At 52.9% G+C, this 21058-nt stretch overlaps 1 protein-coding gene across 1 annotated transcript in view; it reads left to right on the forward strand.

Moving 5' to 3' along the window:
* The first annotated feature begins 9914 nt into the window (after positions 1-9914).
* Positions 9915-21058, forward strand: part of Ttbk1 (tau tubulin kinase 1) — a 44046-nt gene continuing 32902 nt past the window's right edge. The window contains 9 exon segments of the mRNA XM_013115060.3: positions 9915-10185; positions 13370-13531; positions 17649-17796; positions 18534-18607; positions 18960-19100; positions 19759-19863; positions 20081-20146; positions 20537-20629; positions 20709-20834. Coding sequence (XP_012970514.2) covers positions 13424-13531; positions 17649-17796; positions 18534-18607; positions 18960-19100; positions 19759-19863; positions 20081-20146; positions 20537-20629; positions 20709-20834 — 861 coding nt within the window. The 5' untranslated portion in view covers positions 9915-10185; positions 13370-13423.

Consider the following 21058-nt stretch of genomic DNA (forward strand, 5'->3'; position numbering starts at 1 on the left):
CACGTGATCTGAGAATGCGACTCGCGGCGGAAAAGGGTGCATCTTTTGCAAGCTCACTCCTCCCGGATTGGCTCTTCCTGAGTCAACCCGCCCCTTAGCTCTGACTCCTCCCCGTCACCCGCCCCTCCCCAGCTCCCAGATGCTCAAGCTGTCCGGGCTCTCCTGATTCACTCAAACTCCACAATGAATCCACGGGCAACTGTAATAGGTTCTCCCTAATCTTTCTACAATTTAAAAACTGCTAATTTGTTTCTTTTTAATCATTTTATCATTCGCCGGGCGGTGGTGGTGCACGCCTTTAATCCCAGGACTCTGGAGCAGGTGGATCTCTGACTTCGAGGTCAGCCTGGTCTACAGAGTGAGTTCCAGGACAGACATTAGCTACAGAGAAACCCTATCGAACCCCCCTCCCCGCCCCGCCAAAACAGTGTCGTTCATCGTGTATGTAATGTGATTTAATCAAATCCACCCCAATCTCTCCCCTCCAATCCCACCTCTACCTTCTACACCAACTCCATGTGTTCTATTATTATCGTTGCTTTATTTTATGTGTATAAGTGATTTGTTTCGTATACAACTGCGCACCTGTGATGCCTGGTGCTCCAAGCGGCCAAAAGAACGCAATGGAATACACTGAACTGGAGTTGTAGATGTGGTGAGCCACCAAGTGGGTGCTGAGAATCAAACCTGGGGCCTCCGGGAACACAGACAGTGAGTTCTCTTAACCACTGAACTATCTCCCCAGCCCCCCTTTAATTTAATACTGAGTCCATTCGGTGTTACCTAGATGGGCAACGGTATGGAACCACAGACTGGAGGAAGTCAGACAGCCTCAAAGGGCCGCAGCCATTCCTTGTCAGTATCTCGTCATGGCTCCCCTTCTGCTCACAAGCTGGCATCTAGGACAGCTTGATCTTGTGTGGGCAGCCACAGCTGCTGTGAGTCACTGTGTAGGCCCATGTCACATCTGGGAATACTGTTTCACGACAGTCTATTCCTCTGTCCCTTACAGGCTTCCCACTCGCTCTTCCAGAATGATCCCTGAACCTTGGGGGGAGGGGTGTGGCACGCATTTACAGTCACACACTCTCCAGTTGTGGGACTCTGGGTTAACCTGATCTACTACAAAAAGAAGCCTGTCTGGTGATGGCTAAGATATGCTCTGATATGTGGGTACAGTGATAAGAAATGGGGCAAGACTTCTACACTTCCTGAATTCCACTCTCCACCACCTCCATGGCCGCCACCCCTCTCCAGACCTCCTGCTCCCACTCTTCCTGCCGCTGTCGGCCGGACACTCTGTGGCTGTGCAGAGCACACTGGGGATGCATGGGAAACCCTCAGTGAGTGACCCCCATCCTAATTGGGATAAAACAGGCGGCAACCCAGGGACCCAAACATTAGTGAAGAGCGGTGAAAACCAGCCCCTGGTAAGACACAGCCACTGCAGTCACCAGCTCTTGCCTGCAGATGAATGCCCTGGGCCTTCAGAAGAGAGGCTGTCAACAACCAAGGCTGGTTAGACGGAGGGCCCCACCTTCACTGGTGAACTAACATGTTAGGAAAAAAGGAACTGCTGATTTCAGCCATGTGACCACTGATGACCCACTGGGCTCCACTAATCCAGTGGTCACACACACAGCCCGGTTAAACTAAACGGTCGTAAACCAAACCAAAAGTCATGGTCTTAGAAAAACCATTGGTAGAGAAGGGAGGAAACGGGTGGGAGGGAGTAAGAGAGAGTAGGAGGCCAGGCAGTGGTGGTGTGCACCTGTAACCCCAGCACTCGGGAGGCAGAGGCAGGCGGATCTCTGTGAGTTCAGGACCAGCCTGGTCTACAGAGAGAGCTCCAGGACAGCCAGGACTATAAAGAGAAACCCTGTCTGAAAAAAAACAGAGACACAGAGACATAACCAGAGAGAGAGAGAGAGAGAGAGAGAACCAGAGAGAGAGAGAGAACCAGAGAGAGAGAGAGAACCAGAGAGAGAGAGAGAACCAGAGAGAGAGAGAGAACCAGAGAGAGAGAGAGAACCAGAGAGAGAGAGAGAGAGAGAGAGTCGAGAAGAGAGTAACCAGAATGCAATACACACAGTAATGAAGTTATCAAAGAACAATTTAAAGGAAAACTTTATTAAGGTATATGACGGAAATTCTGACGAAAAAGTCACACGTGTCTCAAGGTCCTCCAAGAATGGCTGACTTTGGAGAGTTGGAACGTTGTAGGTTGGCAACTACCCTGGGCTGTCTTTAGTTCCTTTAACAGCCTTGCACAGTCCTCTGTGTGGCCTGATGTCCTCGCCTGCTAGTAAATCTAAGCAAGCACTCTTCCAACTTAACTAGAACCCCAGCCCCAGCCCTGTCTCAATCACTTCAAATAAATAACAATTTTAGCACAAACGCGCTCATTGCCATTGCTTGTGTCAAGAAGCAGATGTTCAGGTCTGGGGTGCAGCAGAGCACCTATGTGTCACGCAGGAGGCTCTGGGTTATGTCCCCACTAAACAGACAGGGACAGAAGGCACGGGGAGGCGGGTAGAGAGAAGGAAAAAACAGTTTCAGGTCTCCAGAAGTTTCTATATGTCTCATTCAACTCACAGCCCCTTACACCCTTTAATCCCTCCAAAAATAAGTACTGCCTTTATTTCCATGATAAACACCAAGACTCAACATAACTACAATTTATTACATTTTAAAGGTTTTTTCCTTTTTTTGAGACAGGGTTTCTCTGTGTAGCTTTGGAGCCTATCCTGGCACTCACTCTGTAGACCAGGCTGGTCTCGAACTCACAGAGATTCACCTGCCTCTGCCTCCCAAGTGCGCACCAGCACTCCACCATTTTAAAGGTTTTAATCACACATTTGCATCTTACACATTATGGTTTAAACTTTATTCATATCATCTCCTTTTTAAAAGCTATCTTTGAAAAAGTATGTATTTATTCATTTATTTTGTTTGGTTTTCGTTTGGGTTTTTTGTTTATGTTGGGCATTTTTGGGTTTGGTTTTTTAGTTTTAGGGTTTTTTTGTTTTGTTATGTTTTTTGTTTTTTCAAGACAGGGTTTCTTTGTGTAGCCCTGGTTGTTCTAGAACTTGCTCTGTAGACCAGGCTGACCTCAAATTCAAGAGATCCACCTGCCTCTGCTTCCAGATTGCTAGTATTAAAGCCATGCACCACCACCACCCAGATGAAAAAATATTTTTAAACGTTATGTGCCTGGATGTAGGTCTGGGCACCTTGTGGGTACCTGGTACCCATGAAGGCTAGAAGAGAAGAGAAGGCTGGATTCTCTGGAACTGGAGTTAAAGCAACACAGCCAGTGCTCTTAACCTCTGAGCCATCTCCAGTCCCATAATCTCTCCCTTCTTCCTTCCTCTCCCCCCTCTCTCCTTCTTTCTTTCTCTCTTTCTCCCTTCCTTCCTTCCTTTCTCCTCCCCCACCTCTTTCTTTTTTTAAAGATTTATTTTCTTGCCAGGCATGATGGCCACACACCTTTAATCCCAGCATTCAGGAGACACAGGCAAGTAGATCTCTGTGAATTTCAGGCCAGCCATTGCTACAGCGTGAGCCCCGTCTTGCTTTTGTCTTGAGATTCCTTTTCTTTTTATTTTATTTATGAGTGCTTTGCCTGTATGTACGTATGTGTACCACATACATGCAGCTGCTGAACACACCAGAAATGGGTGGTGGGTCCCCTGGAACTAGAATTACAGGCAGCCATAAAACAGCCTGATGTAGGTGCTGGGAACTGACTGAGCCCTGGAGAGCAGCCAGGCTCTTTATGACTGAGGCGTCTCTCCAATCCTGCGGCGTGTGTGTGTGTGTGTGTGTGTGTGTGTGTGTGTGTGTGCGTGCGCGCGCGCGCGTGCACATGCACAGTGTGTGCGGTGTCTGTGTGTGCTGTGTGTGTGTGCAATGTATGTGTGGTGTGTGTGTATGTGGGATGTATATGATGTGTGTCTGTGTGATATGTGTGTGGTGTGTGTGACATGTATGATGTATGTGTATGTGGGTATATGGTGTGGTGTGCATGTGTATTGTGTGTGTGTATGATGTGTGTGCATGGTATGTGCAATATGTGTGATGTGTGTGCATGGTGTGTGTGGTTTGTGTGTAGATTAGAGGACAACTTGTGGGTACACGTTCTCCTTCTACCGTGTGAGCCCCAGGTTCCAGCTCGGGTTGTTAGGCTCACAGCAGGTATCTTCTGAGTCTCCTTTAATATACAAATTGGGACACATTTTTCAGTGTGTTTATTCTGCGTGAGATACTGAAGGAACTCTACAAGGGAGCCATGAGGAGTGTCAGCCTTTGGGCTCTGCTTGGCTTTGGGAAGACTGAGCCCAGGCTCCAGAACGGGAAGATGGGATGAGGCGGTCGCAGTTATGGTCTCTGCCGCAGCGTGTGCAAGCGCCCACACTCCCAAGATGGCTAAGCACATGGAAGGTTCCTTCCAGTTCATCTCCGCGTTTGGCCACCGACAGCCAGATGTGTCCCTTACAAGCAGAAGCAGCCAGATACAAAAACCAAGAGGCTGGACTGAATGTGGAACAAGAGGCTTCGGGTGGGGTTGGGCCAGGTAAAAGACTAAGCCGGCACAGAGGATTTGCCAATGGCCCCAGCTCGGCACGTGTTGGGCCGAGTCCCAGTGGGCCAGCTCAGGCTGAGCCTGGCCATGTCCTGGAGCTGAGACGACTGAGTGAGAAACCCACAAGGTCGGTTCACAGCCTGTGACACCCACTGGGTGTGCGGCTGGAGAGATGGCTGCTCCTGCACGGAAATGAGTTTGGCTCCCAGCAACCACAGTTCCAGGGAATCCAACACCTGCTTTGGCTTCTGCCAGCACCAGGCGCATCTAGTGCTCATACATGCGCACAGATGAAACATCCATACACACAATGAATACATAAATAAAAATTACAAATAAAGACGAAATATCAGCTTGTCTGTTAGAATGCATTTTTATCAAAAGAGAATTGTGAGCCAGGTGTGGCGGCACATGCCTATAATCTCAGACTTGAGATGTGGAGGTAGGGGGATCAGGAGTTCAAGGCCAGCCTCAGCTATATAGAAAATATGAAGCCAGCCTGGGCTCCAGGAAGCCCTGCCTCAAACAATAACAATAACAAAGCAACAACTAAACACCAAAACCGCAGCTAAGTGTCAGCTGGGCGATGAGGGATTGGAATCTTTGGACACCGCGAGTGGGAATGCATGGTTTAGAAGCTAAGAAGAAACCTTGAGGCTTCTAAGAGGATTAAAAAGGAATTCCTTATGGTCCAGGGATCCAGGCTATAGGTGTGTGTACTAAGGAATTTAAATCAAGAGGCTGGAGAGATCCAGGGGTTTGGATCTGGTTTTCCTCAGGCAACAAGAGTCCACACAGACTTACATGCAGACAAAATATCCTTATGCATAAAATAAATAAACAAAATCTTTTTATTTTTAACTTTTATGTGTATTTGTATTTTGTTATGGGTATTGGGTCTGGAATTAGAGTTACAAGCAGTTATGAGCTGCCATGTGGATGCTGGGAACTGAACCCAGGTCCTCTAGAAGAGCAATCTGTGCTCTTAAACGCTGAGCCATCTCTCCAGACCCCCTCCCTTTTTTTTGTTTATTTGTTTGTTTTTCCAGACAGGATTTTTCTGTATTGTTTTGGAGGCTGTCCTGAATCTCACTCTGTAGACCAGGCTGGCCTCACACTCACAGAGATCCACCTGCCTCTGCCTCCCGAATGCTGGGATTAAAGGTGTGCGCCACCAACGCCCAGCCTTTTTTATTCCTTGAAGGCATTTAAATCAGAGTTTCTAAGCAACATGTGCACTTCACACACTTCCCAGTGCTCTGCAGGGTAGATAAGCTATAGAAGCAACCCAAGCACCCAGTGAGAGATGTGTGCATGGAAAAAAGTCTGCCTGTAAACAAATGGCAACAACAGCAAAAGAAAACAAGAAAGCCAGCCCCAAACGGCAGCAGCAAAAACAAGAGCAACGCCTGCCCCTAACCACTGAGCCACCTACCCCTCCAGCCCCAAGACCTGGTTTTTTTTTTTTTTTTGGTCTGGTTTTGTACTTCTAAAAAAAAAGAAAGAAAGAAAGAAAATGCTCAAAGGTTGAAAAATGTTAATTATGGAAATAAACAGAAAAATATATGACTCATGGCCAGAGGATAAAATTAAATTACTCAGAAATTACTCAGACAATGAAGTTAATAGATAAGTGCATTAAAACCATTGTAAGTATTTCGGATTTTGAAAGTTACAAGAAAAATTGAGCATATTGAGAAATGCAGATGATCTGGGAAGGAGAGGGCCAGGGATTTCATCCAGAACCTTGAGTGTGCAGAGCAAAGCAGGCATCCTACCTACCAGCTGAGCTACCTCCAACCTCACAAGACATAGAAGACTTTCAAAGACACGGCCTCACTCTGCAGCTCAGCAGACTGGTCTCAAAGACACAGACACCTGCCCACATCTGCCTCTCCAGGGCTGGCACTAACAGTGTGTACCAGCTCACTGGCCTAGACTTTTCCCTCCATTCTCATTCTCTCTGCCTGTCTCTTTGTCTCTCTGTTTCTCTCTGCCTCTTTATGTGTGTGTCTGTGTGAGTATGTATGTAGTGTGTGTATCTCTATGTGTGTGTCTGTGCATGAATGTATCTTCTGTTGAGTGTGAGTCTGTGTGTGTCTGTGTCTATGTGTGTGTATCTGAGTGGGTCTGTATCTGTATCTGTGTGTATCTGTGTGTGTATACCTATGTGTGTATACCTGTGTGTATATGCCTGTGTGTGTATCTGTGTGTGTAACTGTGTGTGTATCTGTGTGTGAGTCTGTGTGTGTATACCTGTGTGTGTGTGTCTGTGTGTGTATACCTGTGTATGTGTCTGTGTGTGTATACCTGTGTGTGTGTCTATGTGTGTGTGTGCACATGTGCCAGGCCAGAGGCTGGTGCCAGGTGTCTTCCTCAATTGCCTTCCATCTTATTTTTCAAGGGAGTCTCTCATTGAATCTATGTGGGGGGGGTCGGGGGGTCCAAATATGATATTTCGTTTATAGGCCTCAGCTCAATTCCAGGAGCTCGAATCTCCTATTGCCTTTTAGATGTCAGCTGGTTACCTCCGGATGGCCAGGCCACAGTGGAGAATGGCTTCTAGTTTGTGTAACAATAGACCTGGACCCCATGCCTATAATGAGCTCTAGTAGGATGTGCCTGGAGCCTAGTAGGACATGTCTGAAGCCTGGTGCTGTTAAGGAAAGTCTGCGGGCTTGTACGTGTGCACTCTAGGACCATCTCTAGGGTTAAAGGAAGTGTTTCCTAGTCAGCCCTCTATACATGATAGCAGATGTCTTCTGCCAGTACCCCAGCTTTTACAAAGCCATTTAAGAGGGTGCTTGAATAAACCATGGTCTCCAGTATGGACTGAGAGTCCTCCTGAGATGACATGATGTCTCTGTCTCGTCCTTAACGCTGCTGGGTAGCTAGGACTTCCCTGATCCACACTCCCACACTCAGAGTTGGACCCAGGGGCTGTTCTGCTGGTTCTGAACACAGTCCCAAAGACATCAGTCCGGAATAGATGGCCCCTGTAGCATAGGACGGATACGGGCCAGACCCCAGCAAACCGGGAGCTCCCCAGTTTGGCTAAACTGGCTGGCAGGTAGCCCCCGGGGATCTTCCTGTCACCATGCACAGCTCTGGGGTTAGAGGCACACACTGTAGACCCGGCTCTATCACATGGGCGTTGAATGTGGTGAATTTCCTCCGGTTCTCCCGCTTAAGCAGCAAGCATTTTAGCAACTGTCATTGTCCCTCCCCTTTCTTATTAAAGGTTAGCATACAAAGTAAGAGTTTTCATGAAGCCGGGCAGAGGTGGCGCCTTTAACCCCAGCACTCGGGAGACAGAGACAGGCGGATCTCTGTGAGTTCGAGGCCAGCCTGGTCTACAGAGTGAGTTCCAGGACAGCCTCCAAAACAATACAGAAAAACCCTGTCTCAGAAAACAACAACAAAAACAAAAACAAAAAGAGTTTTCATGAAACTGTCTTTGTACATAGGTATGACTATATTTTGCCCTTGTCAATGTGCCCCCTGGGCTGGCCCCTTCTCATGCCCCTCCCCTTGGGGTCCTCTGTGCTCCGGTTCCTCTCTCTGCTTTCTTACCGCATGCCTTACGCCATTACCCTCTCTATTTAGCACCTCCCCTAGGGTCTTCCCACTTATTCCATGGGCTGCTTCCTAGCTTTACAACACACACACTTTTAGAAATCGTGATGTGTGCGTGTGTGTGCGCGCGTGCGTGCGTGCGTGTGTGTGTGTGTGTGTGTGTGTGTATGCGTGTGTGTGCCTACATGCCACAGAACATGTGTGGAGGTCACAGGACAACCTTTGATAGTTGCTTCTTTTCTCCCACCATGTGGGTTCTGGGGATTGAATACAAGCCATCAGGTTTGGCCACAAGCCCCTTCCACTGACGGAAACATGAAGTGTTTGTCTTTCTCAGGCTGCTTATTCACTTAACACGATGATCTCCAGTGGCGCCCACTTTCCTGAAAACATCATGACTTCATTTTTCCTTTTAAATTTGTTATTATTGTTATATTATTATTATTGTGTGTGTGATGTATGCATGAGTGTGGGGCTGTAGGTGCCAGGTTGCATACATGCTTTAATGCATGTGTGGTAATCAGAAGACAACTTTTGGGAGTGGTTTCTCTCCTTCCACCATGTGTCCTTGGGTCAGAACTTTTTTACCCACTGAACCATTTCCCAGCTCTGTGTGTGTGTGTGTGTGCTCGTGCACACGTGTGCAAGTGTGTGTGCATGTGTATGTGCCCATGCACGCGGTGTGCGAGCTCGTGTGTGCGCACTCACATATGTGGAGGCCAGGGGATTCTCCTCTGTAATTGCTAAATGATAGGACATCTTCTTTCACCAAACCTGGAGCTAGACTGGCCAACGAGCTTTGAGTCTGCTTCCCCAGTGCTGGGGCTGGAGATGTACACCACAGCTCCTGGCTTTTTACAGCTCCTGGCTTCCAGGACCCAAACTCGGGTCTTCGTGCTTGCACGGTAAGTGCTCTTACTTCTTAGGCCGCTCACAGAGACTAAATGAGCTAATGTGCCTGGCAGGGTTAGCACTGCTATTGCTGTTGTGGAAGAGGCTCCCTCCACATTGCTGAGGATGTAAGCAATGGAAGAAGGAGCCGAGAGAGGCAGGGTGCAGAGTATATTCAGAGAATATTGAGTAATCCCATCTGTTGGGAGAGTAATAGCCTTATGGGCACATGTTAGAAAGAGTTTTTAATGTCACAATAAAGAGTGTGTATCTTATTTGGTAAGCAACAAGAAACAATGACAGAGTATGTTAGCAGTTGGAAGAAAGGGCCTCCCTCCCCGGAAAAAAAAAAAAAAACCGAGAAGGTAAGAACCAGGAGAGAAGGCAAGTCGATGGTGAGGATAGGGTTCCAGGTGAGGGGTGGTGAGGATAGGGTTCCAGGTGAGGGGTGGTGAGGATAGGGTTCCAGGTGAGGGGTGGTGAGGAGAGGGTTCCAGGTGAGGGGTGGTGAGGAGAGGGTTCCAGGTGAGGGGTGGTGAGGAGAGGGTTCCAGGTGAGGGGTGGTGCGTCCCAGTGTGGAATGGTATTAGAAGAGCCACGATAGAGATGCGCGAAGGATGGGCTCAGATAGAGGAAAGGGCTCACAGGGAGGTACGCTGGCTATGTGGAGGATGGAATCGCGCTCAGGTGAGGCTAAAGGAGTAGCCTGTGGTCCAATGAATGGCATAAATCAGTTCACAAGAGCCGGCAGCTGTGACGGGATCATGGGCAGAGTGGAACGTGATGTCAGAAAAACGGCAGTGATGTAAGGGCTGGGGCGGTGAGGCGGTGATGTCAGGGCTGGTGCTGATGCTGGCGGCGCAGTGCATTGTGGGCAGCTCCCCACTCCGCTGCTGCTGCTGCTGCTGCTGCTGCTGCTGCTGCCGCTGCCACCGCCGTCGCCCGAGGAGGATCGGGGCCGGGCCGGGCCGGGCCGGGATGGTCGCGGTCGGGAGGCCGCCGCCGCTGCGGGAGAGAGCGGGCCGCCCAGCGCCGCACTGAGGCGCCCCCGCCCCGCCCCGGCCCCGGGGGATGCGCCGCCCCGTGCCGCTGCCTTCACCGCCGCAGCCGCAGCCGCAGCGGACACCGAGCAGGTGAGGTGGGGCGGGGCCGGGCGTGCGGTCCAGGGTCCCTTCTGGGGTTCATCGGGCGTCCCGCCGGGCTCACTTCCAGGGCTCGGCGCCCATCCTGCAGCGGTCTTAATCGTGGCCATCAGGCGCTGGGACGCTGGCCTACACTGCCTGGGCCGCAGCCTGAGGCCTGGAGCCTCTCCCTGCCCCCGCACAGACCCACCCTCCCCAGCCCATCATTCTTGGCCCCCCGCCCCCACCCCCAGCCCTCGTCCCCGCGATTCCCCTCCTCTGTCCCCCCCCCCCGTCACATCTTACAGGTCATTCAGCTGTCTCCAGACCCTCTCTCCCATCCCCAGCCCCTCCCTCCCTCCACCAACCTCCCTTTTTACTCCCCAGCTGCGCCCAGAAGCCCCTCCCGTGGTCCCGTCACTCTGTCCCTGCCACCACGATCTCCTCCTGTCTCTTGTCTTGCCAACCCTCCTCCCCTCGCCCTGCCTCTCTGACAGGCCCTGTCCCCTGCACTCTGTTCCTCCCCTCTTTTCTCCTGTTCCCATTTGCCTCTCCTTACCCGGCCTCTGAGAGTCCACACACGCCGCCCGCCTCACACCTCGCATAGCCACACAGCAACACGTCTGCTCCCAAGCACTTAGTGCTCTGTCCACTTACCCCACTCTCTCTCTCTCTCTCTCTCTCTCTCTCTCTCTCTCTCTCTCTCTCTCTCTCTCTCTCTCTCTCTCTCTCTCTCTCTCACACACACACACACACACACACACACACACAAAGGGACCTCAGAGGACAGGAACCAAGCAGCCATTCTCGTCAACCCAGTCTGGGATAGCTGGGGTCCACGGAGGCATCCTCTGGGATGGGTGGTGGACAGGATGGCCAGATCTTGTCGCCGTCCCCCCCAGGTGTAGAGACTGAGCAGCTCACAGGTCTCCCTCATCAACCTGCAGAGCCCGCCACACAGGACTGAGGCACCTCTAGTTGTGCAGCTTTTTAAATGACTTTCAGTACTGGGGACTGAACGTAGGGCCTTGTGCTCAGGGTTGAGATATGGCGAGGCATCTCAACCCCCGCTTTGGATTACATTTTATTTATTTTGTGTGTGGAGGGTATGTGCATGCCACGCCACGACACGGTGAGCCTGTGCAGGTCGGAGGACAAGTTTCAGGGCCCTGACTCCGTTTTTGTCACATGGGTCTCAGGAATGGAACTGTCAGACTTGATGGTGAGGGGTTTTCCCCACAGAACTGGCTCGCCAGCCCCCAGCCCCCTTTTTATTAAAAATACGTTTTGGTGTTAGGTGCTGGGTCCTTGACCATGCCGGACACGTGCTCAACCCCCGTGCTTCCTCAGTCTGAGCTGAGCTTTTTCCCCCTTTCCCCGGTGCTGGGGCTGGGGCCCGGCCCCTGGCTTCCTACACACTAGGATCAGCTACAGCCTGGGTCCAGCAGAGACCTCCTCCACACAAGATCGATTGTTTCTCCAATCTTCTTTGTTTAGTTTTGCTTTTGGTTTGTTTTCTTGTTTTCAGCCAGGGTGTCTTGTAGCCCAGGCTGGCCTTGAACTAGCTGTATAGCCAAGACTGGTCTCAAATCACCCTCCAGAGAGCTAGGATCACAGGTGCCTCAGTCTTTTTCCTCAACCTATGTTTAGAACCTCTCCCCATTTCCCTTCACCGTGCCATCGTCCTCCCTGCCTTCCAAACTCATAAAGCCCATCGCCCTGGCATTGTGTGCATTGGGGGACACAATTCAGCTCAGTCGTTTAAAACACAAAAACTAAAAAAGAGTGACAATGTTTTTCCCCATGGAGATGCTTTCTCTTCAAGTGGAACACTGTGACCTGGAGGTCCTTCACAAGGAGTTAGCCATCTCAAGGAGTGTCAGGCTCATGGAGTAATCGCAATGTCCCCTCCTGCATTTACAAAGAACTTAGCTACAATTAGCAACTGAGTGTCCCACCCGCTTACAGAAAACTTAGCCCCAGCCTGACTTCCTTCACAGCTGTACGTGGCTCCCAGGACCATGGTTAGAGCGTGGCTCCCAGGACCATGGTTAGAGCGTGGCAGGGAGCTCACAAAATATCTGTAGATGAAAGACGAGGAGAAAAGATGCTTCCAGGTTCCGAATCCTGTGCTGGCTTGGCAGAAATACCAGAAGTCCTTTACTGGCCCCTTCTCTACACACATACACACGAAGCAAGACATACACTCATGCAGAGGGGTGCATGAACACAGGCACGCGCGCGCACACACACACACGCACACACACACGTTTCTTATGATACCTGTGTCTTAGCACCTCTGAGACCTGGGATACTGTCTCCAATGCTCGACTTTTATCCACCTAAGAACAGCAGATACTAGAAAGGGCATTGCTCACCCCTGCCTCCCCAGACCTGTGGCTCCCCTCTCTCTATCACGCTGGCCCCCCTCAGACAGCACCCACGGCTCTACTCTCCCCCAGTTCAGTCTGCCTTGGTCCCTGTGGAGTAGACCCCGCGGGTCCCACCGCTCTGAAATCCACAGTCGGCACACATCCTGGCTTCCCGGTCTTGTAGCTGCCAGCGAGGTCAGCCTCCACTTAGGATGGCATGCACTTCTCTCCATCTGCCTTCGCGTCACCCTCAAGGGGCTGTCGTGCATGTCCTCATTTTTCTTGATGGTCACATCTGTCGGGTTGGCTGACCGGCCGCTGTGATGAGGGTATCCCACCGCTTACCCATGCTCAGAAGGTCTTCCCTTTCAGCCAGCCAGCACAGCAGGGCTCCGAGGGAGTTTTGTGACACAGGCTAGGTGTGGATGCCTGGGACCACAGGTAGCGGGAGTGACTCAGGCTTGTCGTTCTTGGGTCTCAGCCTGGGATGCCCCCTGGCTGGTACTCCTTCCCCTCATGAGTTTGCAATGTCTCTATGGTAAACGTTTCCTCCGTGCCTGGTTCCCACACCACTGCCCTCTCCTGTTCTCCCCGTGTGTATCCTGTTGCGGATTTCACACCTCCCGTTTGTGGGTTTTATACCTGCCTTCCACTGACCTCTGTCACCAGGAGTATTCAGAAACTCTGGAGCGGCAGCCCTTCCACCCCACCCCCACCCCCGGCTTGGGAAGGATGCCTGCCCCCAGAATGGGGTTCCTTTCCGCAGCTGTCAGGATGGCTAGGGTGGTGGTCAGGCTGTTCACTGCCCTTCCTCACTCTCCCAGGTAGATGGCCCCCCAAGGGCAGGCCCTGCGGACACCCCTCCCTCCGGCTGGCGGATGCAGTGCCTAGCGGCTGCTCTTAAGGACGAAACCAACATGAGTGGGGGAGGGGAGCAGGCCGACATCCTGCCGGCCAACTACGTGGTCAAAGATCGCTGGAAGGTGGTGAGTGAGTGACCTAGCTGGGCAGAGGGAAGGGTCTGGGGAAGGAGAAGAGATCTGGAGGCTGCCCTAGACTGGTGCCCTTGGAACCCTTACCCTAAGTGGGAGGTGTCCTCGAGCTCCTTGGAATTCTGCTCAAGTGTCATTTTTGCGCACACGTTCTCCCAGGACCCTCTCTCCGACCCGGCTCCTCTCACCCCTTCCCGGGCTAGGTCGTGCTGGTCCAGCCCAGCCCGAACAACTCCTGGTTGGATGTCTAGGTGCGAGCTGCAGAGCCCGGGGTGCGGAGGAGGGTGGTGGGGGAGGGGGCTCCTTCTCCGCCGCACCTTGGGGAAGGACATTGTGTGAGCATGTGTTCCTCCGCTGCCGCAGAGGACGGAAAGGCTTGGGTCTGGGGAAAGAGGCGGCGCAGGCTGCTCCCACCGCATCCGCACTCCATCTTCGCCATCCACCCTCCTCCCTTCCCGGGTTCCTGCGGCAGGTGCAACACGCCGAGACTCCATCTCCCAGCGTGCCCTACTCCTCTAACCCTGGACTTCAGGCTCCTTGGCCTGCTGGGAGTTGTAGTCCAAGTTTCTTCGTCGGGGGAGGATGGTATCCTGGGTGGAAGGGGGCCACGTAAGGGTTGGGGCAGTGGCTGTATCCAGGGATCCTGTCAGTCAGCCTCGTCCAAACCCTTTTTTCTCCATCGCTTTGAAGCACCCTGGTGTCCTCTTTATTGTAGGGGTGGGATGATGTAGGACGGTATAGTGAGGGAAAACTGTGCGGCCGTGGGGTCTGTATGGAAATGGGGATCCGGAGGGGAAGAAAGAACCATAGAGGTCAGATTTTTTTTCACTGTGTGCAGTTGTGGTGTTGGCGTGCGCGCGTGTCCCTGTGCTTTGGTGTGGTGAGGCTCAGCTCACTAGGGGTGCTGGGGTGGAGAAGAGGGTGGGGTCTGGGTGCTGGCGGATCTCCATGGCAACAGTCACCCGGCCGCGCAGGTCCGCTAGAGGTCCAAGGAGAGATGCCAAGTAGCATTTTCAGGAATTGGGAGTGGGGTGTTAGGGAGGAGACTCTTAGGGCCCCGAAGGGAGAGTAACTGGGCAGAGATGCAGGAGGAGCAGCAAGGGGCGTTTGGCAAAATGAGAAGCCTCCTTCAAGACCCCCCGGGTCCCTGGCACATGAACTTGGTGTCTGGCAGATGGGAGACTGAATGACATTTGTACTGAAAAAGACTGTTCACACACACTGAGTTTAGACTAAAGACCTTGCTGTGCTCCGGGAAGGAGGGATGAGAGTGTGCGGGGAGGGAAATGGCAGAGGGAGATGCAGGGAGGCTGGGGGAGGGGCGAGTGTGCCAGACCTGGACTCTCCTTATGGCTGTCTCCTGTTCCTTCCCCTGGAGAGCTAGAGAGACTAGATGCCAGATGCAGCCATGTTCGGGGAGGGATGGGACGGATGTGGGAGTCCTGGACCAGAGATGGGCTGACAGGAGAAATGGGGGTCATCAATCTAGGAAGAATATTTAAAATAGTAAGTTGTAAATAAAAAAGTTTGCCCTAAAAAAAGAATAAAAGAGTAGTTGTTCTTGAGGGGTGATCTTTGCAAGCAGCATAACAAACAGCAGTAATAAAACTCTTAGTGTTTGTTTTGTGCCTTTTAAAATTCTTTTATGTGCTTTGGTGTTTTGCCTGCATGTATGTCTGTGTGAGGGTGCCAGATCTCGGAGTTACAGATGGCTGTGAGCTGCCATGTGGGTGCTGGGGCTTGAACTTGGGTCCTCTGGAAGAGCAGCCGGTGCTCTGAACTGCTGGGCAGTCTCTCCAGCCCTATTGTGCCTTTCTTGTTCTCAGAGGCTGTGAAGGTGTCCCCTGGGGGTTATCTCAGGAACTGATGGAGTAGACACCAGCACGCTCGTCTCATAGGTATGATTAGCTAACTTGCCAAGTTTCACCATCAGAAGACAGGCTGAGGTCTGTCTGCCGGTCAGTGTGATCAGCAAAAACCAGCCCCTGAGAGAGTTGGGGGCTTAGGGCTGGGAAGTCTTTGTTTCGATCTGACTCTCTCTTATAGCAGAGGCTCCAACAGTTTACGAGACCTAGATAATTCTAGGTGGCCCAGAGTGGGGCCAAGAAAAGAGTGTCCATCGCAGATAAACTGAGGCTCTATGGTGCTGTGTTTCTTCTGTGGTTTAGGGAGGTCCTTCGACAGGGGTTGGCATGGTTAAAACATACAGAAGAGGAGGAGAAACAGGGCCTGCAAAGGGCCAAAGGGAGTTCTCCTGAGGGACTTTGAGTCAGGCTGCCTTGTGACATTCATGGGCCCTGGGCCCTTTTGCCTCCTGACACCTCCTTCTAGAATAGGGCACTGAAGACTGCATTGTACGGCTGCATTGCCATAGATTCATATTCCAGACTGAGTTTTCCTCTCTGGCCTAAAAGTTCATCGCTGTGTCTCTTGGTTGTGAGAATCTCTTCAGCCCTACTTTATCTTCTGATTTGAAGGAAAAACATTTTTGGGGATCCCCCAAAATGTGAGGTGCCCAGTCCCTGTGGCCAATGGATGAGTATGCCCTCATCACAGGCAGAAGGCCAGCGGCCAGACTCCGGTTCCGGGTAGAGAAGTAGGCTCAGTTGGGGAAAGAGCCAATGAAGCAGTCGGGGCCCTGGGAAGTTGGGGGTGGGTGTTAGATATACTCCCGCCAGCAGAGCGTCCATGGCTCCAGTGTCAGCACCCACATTTGCAGAGCTGACTGACCCAGCTGGCTTCTGCGCTGGCAGCTTCTGTCTCCGGTTGATGGAGTTTAGAGGAAGTGCAATCCAGTTACTTACTAGTCCTGGGGCCTAGCCGAGGCATTGCAGGCCCTGTGAGTGCCACGGGGATCAGGTGATCTTCACCTGTGCCATGGAGCCTGGGGCTGACCGTGGCGATGTCTGTGAGCTCTTCACTTGCCTACCTTGTCATCCGAGGTCACACAGCAAGCTGTGAGAGGGTGTGGAGCAGGTCACTGTCTCCCAAGGTTGGAGCGCCCCCGGGAGATAGGCCGCTGTCCCCAGAGTCTGGGTCTGGTCCCAGCTGGTTGTTAGGTCTCTGTTGTCGACTAGCCTCCATCAGAGTAGGACGAGCCTGTTTCTTTCTGCTCTTTGCCCTTTCTCTTTCCCTGTTTCCTCCCCTGGCTCAGGAAGCCTCGCCTTCCCTCATAGCTCTGGCTTCCCTTCCGTCCTCCATTGCTCTTTTATTTTGCATTATTGATGTGTGGTGTGGCTTTGTGTGTCGTGTGTGTGTGTGTGTGTGTGTGTGTGTGTGTGTGTGTGTGTGTGTAGAAGTCACAGGATAGCCTGAGACAGTTGTGTCACTCCTTCCACGTGGGTCTTGGGGATCAGACACCTTTCCTTGCTCCTACCCATGTGTCCCTCCCTGTCTCCTTCCCTCACTCCCCTTCTTGGATCTCAAACACCCCAGGCTAGCCCTGCTTTGTAGTGCAGGCTGGTATTGAGCCCTTACCTCCTTCCCCAGTGTGCACCTCCATGCCCAGAGGATGTGGTACTAAGAAAGCACTCTACTGACTGAGCTACATCCCTGGCCCCGCTCCCCTTTTAGAGAAGAAAAGATGCAGGGTGACCCACAACCTCAGCAGGGCTGTCTCCATGTCTGCCCGAAGCCACAAGTCTCTATCTTATTCAGACACCTGTCTGGTGGGGTGTGTCTGTGTGTGAGTGTGTGTGTGTGAGTGTGTGTGGTGTCTGTGTATGAGTGTGTTTGTGAGAGTGTGAGTGTGTGTATGTCTCTGAGTGTGTGCGTGTGTGTGTGAGTTTATGTATGTGTGATGTGTGTGCTTGTGTGTGTGTGAGTTTATGTATGTGTGATATGTGTGCTTGTGTGTGTGGGTGGTGTCTCTGTGTATGTGTGTGGTGAGTGTGTGTGTGTGTGTGTGTGTGTGTGTGTGTTGGAAGGGATCTGTACCCATGAGCAGAACTGTCTGTCTCACAGGAGAGGAGGTGTGGGCACTGACTGGGTGGGGCAAATGGGCCCTCCCCTTCAAGAACATGGCCCGCCCATCAGTGGGGACATAATCACAAGTGGGCTGAGGAGCTGTCCAGCTTGATCCCTGAGCACAAATCCCTCCCCTCGTCCACAGCTAAAAAAGATCGGGGGCGGGGGCTTCGGTGAGATCTACGAGGCCATGGACCTGCTGACCAGGGAGAATGTGGCCCTCAAGGTGGAGTCAGCCCAGCAGCCGAAACAGGTCCTCAAGATGGAGGTGGCTGTGCTCAAAAAGCTTCAAGGTACCCCCGGGCTGGGGCACGGGAAGGGGGGGATGCAGCTGGGAAATGATGAGGTGTAATGTGAGGAGGATTTGATGGAGTCAGGTCTAAGTCAGAAGGGGCCAGGGTCCAAGGCAGCGATGGAGAGTGACAGGAGACTGCTGGCCATGGCCAAGCGAGGTGGTGCAAGGCCTACGACGGGGGTGCGGCCAGTGTTAGAAGGAAGCAGGACCAGAGGTGGGAGTTGCAGGGCTATTTCAGAGCCTTCCTGGACCAGAGATGCCTAAATGGGTCCAGGGTTAAAGCAACTTCAGATTCTCAGAACCCACGTAAGAGCTAGGTGGGCATGGCATACACACCACACACAACAAAGTGTGTGTGTGTGTGAGAGAGAGAGAGAGAGAGACAGAGACAGAGACAGAGACAGACAGAGACAGAGACAGAGAGACAGAGACAGAGAGAGAGAGAGAGAGACAGAGACAGAGACAGAGACAGAGAGACAGAGACAGAGAGAGAGAGAGAGAGACAGAGACAGAGACAGAGAGAGAGACAGAGAGAGAGAGAGAGACAGAGACAGAGACAGAGACAGAGACAGAGAGAGAGAGAGAGAGAGAGACAGAGACAGAGACAGAGACAGACAGAGACAGAGAGAGGGGAAGGAGGGAGGTGGGAAGGGGCTGTGGCGCACACCAGAGCCTGTCTTTGGCTGGTAAGGAGGAAGAACGGGACTTGGGAGGCCCTGTTTTTGTGCCCTTCAGGGAAGGACCATGTGTGCAGGTTCATTGGCTGCGGCAGGAATGAGAAGTTTAACTATGTGGTGATGCAGCTGCAGGTGTGTCCTGGACCTGTCCACCTGCCTCTTTCCCCAAGAGCTGGGGTGTGACTTGGGTGGGGCATGGGGACGGGAGGCACCGGTGCCTGACGGGATGGGTAGACAGTAGACACCACCCTTTTGGGGCAAGGCTGGGTGGCCATCACAGGGTGGTTGCTGGAAGACGGGCATCACAGGGTGGTTGCTGGGAGACGGGCATCACAGGGTGGTTGCTGGGAGACAGGCGTCCCCTTCCCCATCCTGCATCTAACCCGTCTCACCCCACCTAGGGTGTGGCCATCACAGGGTGGTTGCTGGGAGATGGGCCTCCCCTTCCCCATCCTGCATCTAACCGGTCCCTCACCCCACCCAGGGCCGGAACCTGGCTGACCTGCGCCGCAGCCAGCCCAGGGGCACTTTCACGCTGAGCACCACTCTGCGGCTGGGCAAGCAGATCCTGGAGTCCATTGAAGCCATTCACTCTGTGGGCTTCCTGCACCGCGATATCAAGCCGGTGAGCACGCACCTGAGCTCTCCTGTGTCTCGGGAGCCTCCTCCACTGGAACAGCCCTCAACCCTCACCAGGTCCCATCTCCTCTCTCTCACCTCTTGCGTGCCCAGCTGTCATCTCTGTTCTCCATTCCTTTTCATCCCTCACCCACGACCCTGTGTCGGCCTTCAGTCTAGAGTCAGGAGGTCAGGGGAGGTCATCTAACTTTCCGAGGCAGGCCTTGGCTCTTGGTGATAGAAAAATAAAGCAAAACCCTCTCATTGGAAAGGGTCAAAAGAAAAGCCTGGAAGGCTGACTGAATGACCGAAGGGCACGCAGCAAGGAAGGTGCCGGCCAGCTGACTTTGAGCCAGGCAGCCATACCAAGGCCCACTGCCCTGTAGGGAGCTGAGGATTTAGAGCAGGACAGACCAGTGCTCAGAGCCTGTCTTCACCAGTTCTGTGATTCGGAGATGCCCCTCGGCCTTCGACCCTCCCTTTCTGAGTCTGTAAGTCGAGGGCAGTCATTTATACCCGCTCTGTGCTGAGACGCAACAGTCATACTCACGTGGATGTGGGTGAATGCAGAGTCCACGGGCTGGGGGCCCTTCAGCGCTGACAGGGCAATATCTTGGTGGGTCTGGGGCCGCTGGGCACAGCTCACAGCTGCTGTCTTCCCACAGTCCAACTTCGCCATGGGCCGGCTGCCCTCCACCTACAGGAAGTGCTACATGCTGGACTTCGGGCTGGCCCGGCAGTACACTAACACTACAGGGGATGTCCGGCCCGTGAGTACCATCGGGCATCGGGGTGGTGGGGGCTCTACGGACTCTCTTGTAGGGATACTTCACTGTTTTCCCTGTAGCTGCCTAAGCAGGCTTGGTGTTCTTTTCACATCCAACCCTGAGATGACAGCCTGGGCTCCTGGGTATCAGGACGAGGCGGGCAGTTAGTCTTGGTGGTGGCCGGGCTGACAATGTTGCTGAGGTGTGGTCTTCCTTGCAGCCTCGGAATGTGGCCGGGTTCCGGGGGACTGTTCGCTATGCCTCGGTCAATGCCCACAAGAACAGGGTGAGTGAGTGGCATAGCCTGAGGTAAGGGCTGAGGGCTGAAAGGCAAAGTTGGGTATGGAGTGGGCTGTGGATGTCAAGGTGGGGAGAAAAGGATGGAGTGTGGGCTACAGGCACTGAAGCTTGGAGTTGGAGAAATGTGTCACTGTCGGCTGTCTTCTGGGCCTCCATCATCGCTCTTCCCTTGAAAATCCCCGGTGAAGGGACAGAACATACTCAGGACTTTTTACTGTGGTATAAGTGTGCTGAGGTATAAGACGAGCCACAGCCACGGAGAGACCCCAACGTTGCCTATCTGGGTTCCCGTGTCAGACGTCCCCAGAAAAGGGTTCGCCATCCCTTCCCAGAGGAGGATGTGGGAACTGCGGGTGACTCTCCCCTTACCTCTCAGGAGATGGGCCGCCATGATGACCTGTGGTCCCTCTTCTACATGCTGGTGGAGTTTGCCGTGGGCCAGCTGCCCTGGAGGAAGATCAAGGACAAGGTGAGGCCCCACAGCTGGGCGGAGGAAGCCAGCGGGCGGCGGAGCGGCCGGGCCTCACCTCCTGTGTCTGCCCCCTCAGGAGCAGGTGGGGATGATCAAGGAGAAGTACGAGCACCGGATGCTGCTCAAGCACATGCCCTCGGAGTTTCATCTCTTCCTGGACCACATCGCCAGCCTCGACTACTTCACCAAGCCTGATTACCAGGTGCGACCTCCAGCCTGGGGGACCGCTGACGGCTGCTGGCCCCCAGCAGCGACTGTCCTCCCCCCACAGCCTGGCGTGCCTCAAGTTTGCCCCTGCAGCTGTCCTTTGGTCTTCTAGCTGTGTCAAGCTGCCCTTGCCCTTGCAAACGGCAGTCACTGCTAAGGTTTCTCAAGAGCTGACCTTCCCCAGTATAAGTCTGTTCTCGTGGTATCACATTCAAGCTT

The sequence above is a fragment of the Mesocricetus auratus genome, unplaced genomic scaffold, assembly GCF_017639785.1.
Source record: "Mesocricetus auratus isolate SY011 unplaced genomic scaffold, BCM_Maur_2.0 Super-Scaffold_100021, whole genome shotgun sequence".
Taxonomy (NCBI): Eukaryota; Metazoa; Chordata; class Mammalia; order Rodentia; family Cricetidae; genus Mesocricetus; species Mesocricetus auratus.